This window comes from Gadus macrocephalus, chromosome 4, assembly GCF_031168955.1.
Source record: "Gadus macrocephalus chromosome 4, ASM3116895v1".
Taxonomy (NCBI): Eukaryota; Metazoa; Chordata; class Actinopteri; order Gadiformes; family Gadidae; genus Gadus; species Gadus macrocephalus.
Genome location: NC_082385.1, coordinates 12630176 through 12640036, shown reverse-complemented (window position 1 = coordinate 12640036; position 9861 = coordinate 12630176). Strand labels below are relative to the sequence as shown.

The 9861-nt window shown below is 43.1% G+C and overlaps 1 protein-coding gene across 1 annotated transcript; it reads left to right on the top strand.

Annotated features, from left to right (window-relative positions):
* Positions 1-1273: 1273 nt before the first annotated feature.
* Positions 1274-7251, top strand: stard7 (StAR-related lipid transfer (START) domain containing 7). Its single transcript, XM_060050305.1, has 8 exons — positions 1274-2152; positions 2342-2505; positions 2716-2765; positions 3071-3181; positions 3471-3553; positions 3674-3773; positions 3890-3974; positions 4851-7251. Exons 1-8 carry the CDS (start codon positions 1698-1700, stop codon positions 5015-5017), a joined length of 1215 nt encoding a protein of 404 aa, XP_059906288.1. The 5' UTR covers positions 1274-1697; the 3' UTR covers positions 5018-7251.
* The last annotated feature ends 2610 nt before the right edge of the window (positions 7252-9861 follow it).

The window sequence follows — 9861 nt, the reverse complement described above, 5'->3', positions numbered from 1 at the left end:
ATCCTGAACGGAAACGGTCTAAAGAAAGCTTAAATATATGCACTATTAGTTTGATTTAACTTTGACTTATCATTCTTATTTAAAGTGTTATAAACCGATGTTATGAACAAATATTGCACTTAAAATACCCCCCCGCCACCCCCCAATAAAATCCTGGCTACGCCCCTGTCTTCGGTATTCATGTAGCCTATAATAGTTTCAAGCCAAAGTTTGCAAACAAGAAGAATGCATTCAGAACAATTAGTTGTTAAACTGGCAGTAAGTGTAGTGATTTCAATTTAAAAAACGAATTGTTAATAGGCGGTGCCGAGTTTCTAAGGAGAGTTTCATGGTTTTATCTGGATGTCTAGTGAAGTCACAAGTCTGATCTGCTGCTGATCTAAGCATGTATCTAACGGTATTTTCGATTACTTGTAGATATTTTAAGTGATCAAATGATGAGTTTGTGATACTTTTGTATTTTGTGTATCACATAGAAATCATATTGTTTTTGTTTTACTGTACATTTACAAATAACGGTGGGTTTATATCTTTCATACAGTATTTAGTATATATTGTATCTATAATATAATAGTACAGTATTTATTCGAGAGATATGGAGCTGTGTATCATCAGCACAGATCTGATATCTGAACTTGTTCATCACATTTTCAACTGTTTATACTATGTCCTCGAGGAGGCATATCGATTAAAAAAGAAGTGGTCTAAGGATGGATCACTACAGAACGCAAGTTTTATTTTACATTCGTTACATTTTAATCTGATCAGAAAAACATAAGGACAAGTGGAACTTGCTATGCAAATGAAGCCGAATAGTATGTTCCAGAAATCGCATAATCGACCAAATAACGTAATGAAAAGCGACCAGCGGAGGGCGCCATTGGTGCGTGAGGCCATGGCTGCTGTTTCCGTCACCAGGTAAACTGGTCCAGAGTCAGGTCAGTAACTTCTGAAGCGTTTGAAGAACATACAGATAGGACGGAAGTGCTGGTCCCAATTAATTTTTAAACCACTTACCCAATGCTATCGATAGGGTGATACATACTGTTAGGAATATAAACATATGTGATTGCACTATACATGTCCACCATGTTAGGTTCTAAGGATTGCATAATAACAATGTAATGACTGTGTGCACTGACCGAGAGACGTCCTAGCACACATCCGGACAAGCAAACTTGCTAGCGTCTCCGTTTTTTCTACACCTATAGAAGTCGCCCTTAAATGACAGCTATCCAATGGGCGTTTGTTTTGCATGTTAAGGCGGGTCTAAGGGGTGGGCGTGTATGAGACTAGAAGGAGGAGGTCAAATGTGTTGCTAGGTTTTGGAAGCGTGAGGTTAGCTGTTAGACAGGTGAGATATTGGACTTGGTACGTTGGACTAACTCGATATTATAAAGACTGCATTAGATTCACATCCGGTGTGAATACCTACGAATTGTTATTGTTTCTATTCCATTGTGCCTCGTATTGATCCCGGCTCACTCGATCACAGCTAGCCGTAGTGCTGTAAGTTAGCTCTCTGCTCAGACATTAGCAAAAGCGACAGAGTTAGTTAGATGGGACAGAACTAAACCTTTAATGGTTTAGTATGATGCCTCTCAGTGGTCCGTCTCAGTGGATCGTTGGGTACTTCGTGTTTCGACGTTTTTCTAGCAGCGCTGTTATCTAAACCCTGCTCTTTGAACCCGGTCATCATGTTTCACACCATGCCCAGGCGGCCCATGTGTGAAATGGGAATAAAAGCAGTGAGGCTTCAACGTACTTGTGCACTTAGAACGAATGCGAGCCAGGAGCATGCGAGTCCCGCCGGTACGGTGTGGCTGGGCCGAGGCCTGGGTCTGCTGCTGACATGTCTGCAGAGAGCTGGGCTCTGTGTGCGGGAGGTCTCCCGTCCGGGCAGGAAGAAGCAAGGCCTGCTGTCCCTATTTGCCAATCACTGTAGCTTTGTAACGGGTCAGAGGCTCAGACGGGCTTATCAGATCGGCGAGCTTTACTCGAACCTGTACTCCGAGCGGACCAGGTGGACCCTTGTAGGCAACATATGGCGGCGGTTTCAGAACAAGCAGGCCCCAGTGGGGAGGCTCGTAGCCGCCCTGGCCGGGGTCTTCATGTGGGAGAACGAGAAGATCGAGGATGAGGAAATCACCAGGTAGGATTTTAACCCTCAATCTTTGGCCTCTGAAACTTGCTTGGCCACCTTCCTAACTGCTTCTACTATTATATACACTGTTGTTTTGGGCTGTAGCAGTGGCAAACTATCACTAAGGTCACAAACATATTCGCTAATTTATACAACTTGTTAACTGTTGTAACGGTTTTATAATCTGTTATAAACCAGGTGTGGGCTCGAGCTGCGATCCCTCGACTCCATGAAGAGAAGGAACTCCTTGCCGGTGGAGGAGGCTGGGGAGGTAGAGGCTGGCTGGGAGTCCGTGGTGGAGAAGAAGGAATTCAAAGTGTGGAAAAGACCTATTCCTGACAGTCATCTCTATGAATACAGAGGTCAGCCAAACGTAACACGTGCTTCTCATATCTACTCTGTAATCTGAGTCGACCATTTGCTTCTGTTGACGTATATTTCCCTCTTGCAGATGCGTGTAAAGCAGTGTTTGTCTTAATGCAAGAGAGACACCTTTGGTTGCTCTGTTTTTGTTTGAGTTTTTTGACTACCGAACAACAACAGTTTACTTTTTGTTTTGAATTGTTCTACAGTGTTGGCCTCATACAATGACGTCACGCCAAGACAGTTCTTCAATGTTCAGGTACAGAGTATGACAATATACCAGATACTGGCCAAACCCTTGTGCTATCAGTGGAAAGGCAGAAACGCAAATATCATGTTTAAACAAACCAACAATTACCATGTGCCGCGTGCAACAATAAGATCTAATCACGCTGCTCCTATTGCTATACATAGTGTAATCTCTCTGTAATAGTGGTGTTGTTGCTAGCCAACAACTCTTGCACAACAATGTAGTGGCTGTTGGCACCTGGCGTACGCAGTAGCTCTTTGCAATACTATATTTAGCCACAGGGTCTCTTCAAGCCCCTCTCCCCACTCCCCCAGTTGGACACGGAGTACCGGAAGACCTGGGACGCGCTGGTGATCAAGCTGGAGGTGGTGGACCGCGACGCCAACACGGGCTCCGAGGTGGTGCACTGGGCCACGCACTTCCCTGTGAGTCCACGAGCATACCGTTCAACACTGGCAAAAAGTACACGCTGTGCATCATCATGAAAGCCACTGGTGCTATTTATGTACACTTTCATTAGAGGAACTAGAGCTGGTGCAAAACCGCTCCGTTGTAAACTATTCCTAATCGAGTTAAAATATGATGCAATCTTTAACTGGCTTGTAAATGTAGCCAAATGGAAAACTCCATGTTATATTATGAAATGTCAAGCCCCAGCATCGAGACTATCTGTACCCCCTAACAAAACGCCTGCCTTCTGCCCCGTCCTCCCAGTACCCCATGTACTCCAGAGATTACGTGTACGTGCGCCGCTATGATGTCGACTGGGAGAACAACTTGATGATCCTCGTTTCCAGGTGGGTGATCTGACGAAAATGTCAATAAAAACAAATGTCCAGAGTGTATTCCCTGAGCACAGAGTAGCTGTATCTGTTCACACGGTGTCCATGGGCTCATCGTGTGGTTTTCTATTGCAGGGCCGTAGCCCACCCGCGGGCCCCCGAGACCCAGCAGTTTGTGAGGGTCCATTCCTACCAGTCCAAGATGGTCATCCGTCCTCACAAGTCTTTTGACGAGGTGGGTAGGAGGAACGTTATTTACATGCCCGTAAAGGGATTTGAACCATTCATCAGAGGGTAACGAGTAGGTTATCAATACGGTTAACCATGCCGATTTTTTGATTCTGTTTCTAGAATGGGTTTGATTATCTACTGACCTACAGCGACGACCCCCAGACTGTGTTCCCCCGCTACTGTGTGAGCTGGATGGTGTCCAGTGGTGAGTGCCTTCACACGGCTAACGCAAAGCCCCCGTTAGTGTTAGGGTAAGGGTTAGACGCTACAGCTTGTGATCCCTTTATCTGAACGAGAGTTAGCTACTTAGACCTTTTGTAGTCACACGTTCACTGCACAGTTTCGGTTCATGAGGACCATGATTATAGTACCTTCTGTGCACTACTTCCAAACAACTGCTTGAGAAAGTAGAAGTGCTAAATTGGCCTAGCAAAGCATCAGTGTTTCTTCTTGCAGAATATTATTCCATTGGAAATTCTGCGAGCGAAGCACTACTGCGCTAGACCTTTTATATTGATAGACACTGAGTAGTGAGTAGTAGTAGGTGAGTAGTGAAGTGTAGTATTGCTAAACAGGAAGGGAAGTGATTTATGTAGTGCAGACCTCAGGTTCAGTTTCATTGGTAGCCGATACTGGGAGGTTTCTCTCTGCAGCTGCTTTGAGATTCTGAGCTGTGATCCAGAGTAGCTTTAGATGGTTTTGTCATCATTACCATCCTCTACCAATAGAGGTTGCTAAAACCGCCACGTGAAGTGTTACTGTTGTGCCCTGACTTGATACTGTTTCAGTATCAAGTGTATTTTACCAACTGAATTCATTTTGTAACAATAACTTGCAAAACTGATTCAAGATTCAACTAGTGTCTAGAGAATCCACTGGGCTCAATCACAGGGATGATCTCCCCCTCTGTAATTCAACCACGACTGGAGAGAATAACCTTAGCACGAGGGATGATTTAAAGAAGGGAGTATAATCTCGAAAGTGGCTTTTTTCCTTTTAATCCTAATGCATTGTTCATATGAAGAAAATGCAACAAACATGATTCCTCATAACGGCGTGTCTGCGGTTCTCGTCCTGCCAGGCATGCCTGACTTCCTTGACAAGCTGCACACGGCGGCGCTGAAGGCCAAGAACCTGGAGGTGGGGATCCACGACTACACCAGCAGGCTGAAGCCCAAGGACGCCGGCCGGCAGCCCAGCCCGGAGCGCCTCGCCGGGGAGAGCGCCCCGGGCCCCATCTACGCCTGATGTGGAGGTCACTGCATTGGGGGGAGGGGGCAAGAGGAGAGGGGGGACACGCACTAGGAACACAAACATAAACCTAGTTACAACAGGTTCATCCATTCAGTCTGTTGAACGGTGGAGGGGGGGGGGGGGAGAGAGAAAGATGGAAATAGGATGCGTACGTAGAAGACACATCTGTCATCCACTGACCTTCCCCCCCCCCCTCCCCTCCTCCTACATTGGATAAATCCAGTCGTCATGGAAACAAGTGGTCAGCAAAAAAATTCATCTATTTATTTTTTCTTCCCTCTTGGGCATCACAAACCGGTTGTTTCGGAAAGGTTTCTTTGCAGAACGTCCGCCTGGAAACTGCCGTTGCTTAGTCTGGCGACGAAGGCCGGGGGACTATGCAGGTTGACTGGTGCTAAAGCGATGCGTTGCTGCAGCGGCTGAGTGAGGCTGAGCCAAAACATGCTCCACGCAGAGACACTGTTGCCAAAGCGCTGCTTTTTTTTAACGCGGTCCCGCTCAAGTCTCGTGTCTCATTAGCCATACCCATTGACATTCACGGCAGACATCGTTTTCACCGTTCACATGCCGCTACTTGCGCTCATGTCGGCTTAGCTGTTGCTCACCATGGATCATTTGTTGTTGTTATTTCAAAATGAGTCTTCAATGGCTGCTTGTTGAAAGTTGTTGCCTAAATCGTTTGCCAGCCCAACAGATATTGATATATGTAAAGCAAATGGATGGATCCAAATGATGTCGGTGAAACTGGACTTCTGCATGTGTCGACCGCTACAATTGACACATCCAGCTTTTACTGGATGTGTGTGACGCTGAATCTATTGGTCAGGGGGACAACATGCCCACAGTTTGTCTTCCATGGAATGAACCATGTGAAGCTTCGACCCACCGCCGACCCCCTCTGTGAGCGCGGAGTGCTGATCTCATCCGTCCCACATTATCTGTTTGTGTTTTTTATTGTTATGTTTTTTGTTTTTTTTTAAAGACGGGTTTCTCCAACAGCTTTGTAAATCTGGCCAGTCCTCAAGCAGACGCACTCCTCAGATATCTTGGTACGCCCCATAAACTAAATGCTCTCGAACGGCACACATCCCATCTCCCCCTGTCCTATGAGTCCATATATTACTGTTTGTGGTCCATCTGCAGAGACATGCAGCGGCTTTTATGTGTCGTCAATTCAACCAAGCAGTTGGTCGAACAGATATTATTGTTTTTATTCCTTGTTGAAGACCATATACATCCACAACTGGTGGCCTGACTTGAGTTAGCCGATGTGATTAAGAATTCCTTTTCCTAGGTTGTCATTTATTTTTTGTATTTCATGTAATACTGGACTCGACCATCAAGGCTCTGGTTGTACCCAGGTGTGTGTCTATGTGTGTGTGTGTGTGCGTGGGGTTGATTTTTAAATGTAACACGCATGCTGTAGGAAGTCAAGTGCTCAATTGGACTATTATTTACTCAATACTGCCTGACAAACGTCAAATGTCACCAAGAACATTTAAAATTTGATGCAGAGTGGGTTGTTTGTGTACGGGATCATAATGGACGAGTTAAGGCTTTGGATAACTACTGGGTTAGGTACTAACTTAGTTACTACTACTAACCCCACGATGTCACAGCCATATTGAACTGTTTTCAGCAAATTGCGAGTAGTGTTTTAACAATACGTTTGCCAATGTCAATTTATTAAGACATGCCCAATACGTTTTGAAGTATGGGGAATATATGTAGTGCGGGAAAAGGAAGTGACTATCTATTATCATTAGGCTATAGGCCTTTATCGCAGAGGTGTATAGGATTTGTGAACACAGGTGTATCCCAGAATTATTATCTCATTAAGTTGATGAGCTACACCTGGGTTCACCCTACTATGACACTGGGACTCTTGGCTTGAGGGGTTCAATGGTGGAGCCATGAGATGGATGTACTAACATAGAAATTAAAAGGTATTCATTGATAAGGAATATTCAACTTGAACATTAACATCTTCCAGGTCATTTCTAGACGTGTGTGTGCCACAGATTCTCAAAGAGTTTTGTTTGTGAAGAGATTCAACCTTGTGTTGTGATTAATTATTGTTAAAGCTTCTAATGATTGTATAATGCATTCTATATACATAAAAACAGAAATGGGCGGTTCACTGGCATGGTTCCCTTGTAATCCTGTGATTTGGAGAAATATTGAAATTGAACATCTTATCGTTTCAAATAAACAGACCTTCAAGTGTATCTAGTGTTGTGGTTTACATTGGACTTTGGCATCTGGCCGTCGTAATCATGTTCAAACACAACTCAAGTTAGTATTGCTTGCGCGAGTGTCCAAAACAGACTTAATCTTTCTCCTCATGTCCTTGAGGCAGCCATGTTCTCCTGGTCTGCCTCAAGGACACCTGGGAAAAAAAGCTTTTTGCCACTTTTCGCTTAAATCATCATGGCAACTCAGTCCTTACTCAGTAAATTGTGACTTTAAATACACATCTCATCTCAAGGGGGAGTCTAGATTAGTGCTCAGCAATAATTCAATCTATTTTATCATCTGAATGGTATTGTAAAGTCATTGAATAAAAATATTGGCTCAAACAAATCAGTTGTAAAAGGCTTTCTGTTGAGATGAGATATTGTATGGAATATCTTGTATAAGATGTATTATACAATTGTTACAAAATAATATTAATATTACCTTGATTCAAACCCAAATTACTAAATATTTAAATATAGTGACATCACTAGAGTGAAGATGAATTGTTTGAATTCATGCATCATAAATTCATACTTGTATTGTGACGTTGAAGTCCTTACCGTTACTGTGATCATACATGTTGCCGTCAGCTAAATATCAAGCGACTTTGTTCGGCCTCTTCTTTCAGAGCACGCAAATTCCCTTGATTCGCGTTCACCTTTCAGTGCATTTGCGCATTGGTGCAGCAAGTTCGGCTGTGGCCAACGAATGCAACAGGTGTTGACTGCACGGCGGTACGTAGACTGCAGTCACTACTCGGTGCCATGGCGATCCATGATGCAAGAGCGAAGTCGCAGTTCTTTAAGTTAAGTCAGCTGTTGAAACATGGCATCTAGCCTGCACTGCGTCATCCGAAAGGGGATGTTGATTAATGATGTCCCAAAGTCTTCAGAAAGTGAATATACTACAGTGCATAAGTGGTATAAATTATGATATCTCTCCCCCAGCTATGTTTAATTTGCCATGACGTCACTGAGGTGAGGTCAGATCTCTGTTCCGTCTATAAATACTCGGTTTGATTAAGATTTCCCAAATGGCCTGTTGGGTGAATATCAATCTTATCATCTTAAGATGCTTTAGTGTTCAGGTTTGTGGTCATTGCTGAGTCGTCCATCAGGGCCTTTATGGCAGGCTTCTATGGCGCGTCGTGCTCCAGACAGTGTCAGGGCGTGGCTCATGACTTATGGCTAATGCGTTTGGTCTCGTATGGCACGATTTGAAACCTAAGCATCTCTGTGCTTTACGTAATTTATTTGTAACTGAATTACCAGTTACCAGTCACCAATTTCTTCCAACTCTGCTCTTTAGTTCACCTTCATATTGTCTGATTGCTAGCGCTTATCACTTTTGCGTCTAAGTGTCTTGGAGAAGGACCATGACGTCTTGTCGGCAGAGAATCGCCGCTCATTGATTTCTATGTCGTTTTTCATTTGTGGGGAAAATGAATACAAATAAGAGAATCTGGGTGCTTAAATCAATCTGTTTATTACACATTCATTGACAAATACATTGATATGAAATGGGGTGCTCGCTTCAAGCATACATGGGGAAAAAATAAATCTTTGAAACCAATATAATATAGATGAACTCAACAATGAACACAATGTTGGTACAATATAAGCAGAGAGGACAATCAAAGAAAAAAACATGTCTAAAAGTGCTGTTCTCATTCAGCATGGAAAACCAATTTCCTTTAGCGAGTTGCAGAAAATATGTACCCGCTTTGGTCGGGTCATTTTGACCCTTAACTCTTGAAAATACAGATAAGTTAGTGTGCTTAAACGTTAATAATTAAAGCAGACATTCAAGGCTATTTACCTTTTTTTTTTATATATATGGATGGATGTTGAATAATAATCAATGATCAAAGTGTATAAATGTTCTGTATCTGGACCAGATGCTCATTCATTTCATTTTTGTCCAGATTGATGCTATTGTGCTCCTCATACATCGTCGAGTGCAGCATGTTTTAACATATGACCTCTACCGCTTACGTGTATTAAAAGCCTTGAAAGCCTTTCCCTACAGCAATTCGTTAAATCGACCAATCTGCCCACCAGTAGAGTACAGCTTGTATGAAACATAGCGGTAACATCACATTGATTTAGGTATCCTCAGAAGTAGTGTCATAAAAAAAAAATTGCTCACTGGAAATTGTCCGGTAAATTACGTTTTTGTTAACTATTCAACATTTAGCCTTGCAGTAATACAAATTAGAGAATACTTTACAGTATCAAAAACTTAGGATAAAACCAACAATTCTGAAGTTACCTCGGTAGCATTGATGCGTAACCTTTAGTCACATAGTTGTCAGATACAATCTATTAAAATGCATATTTCTTTAAATCATATTTGCTCTGATTTTTAAAAACGTAGTCTAACATTTCCTTTCTTGCTTTGCATCAGTTAAAAAGAGGGACTGGAAAGATTTATAAAAATGTAACAACTACATTGACATCGACCTTACAGAGTGTAAAACAAGACGTAGAAGCAGGTTAGGCGAAAGAGAAGACAAGTGCTCGCAAGCCTCCAAGGTGCTTGGTACAACCATGGACAGAAGACGCACTGCATGGTTAGATCAAGCACAATGGGGTCCTGGG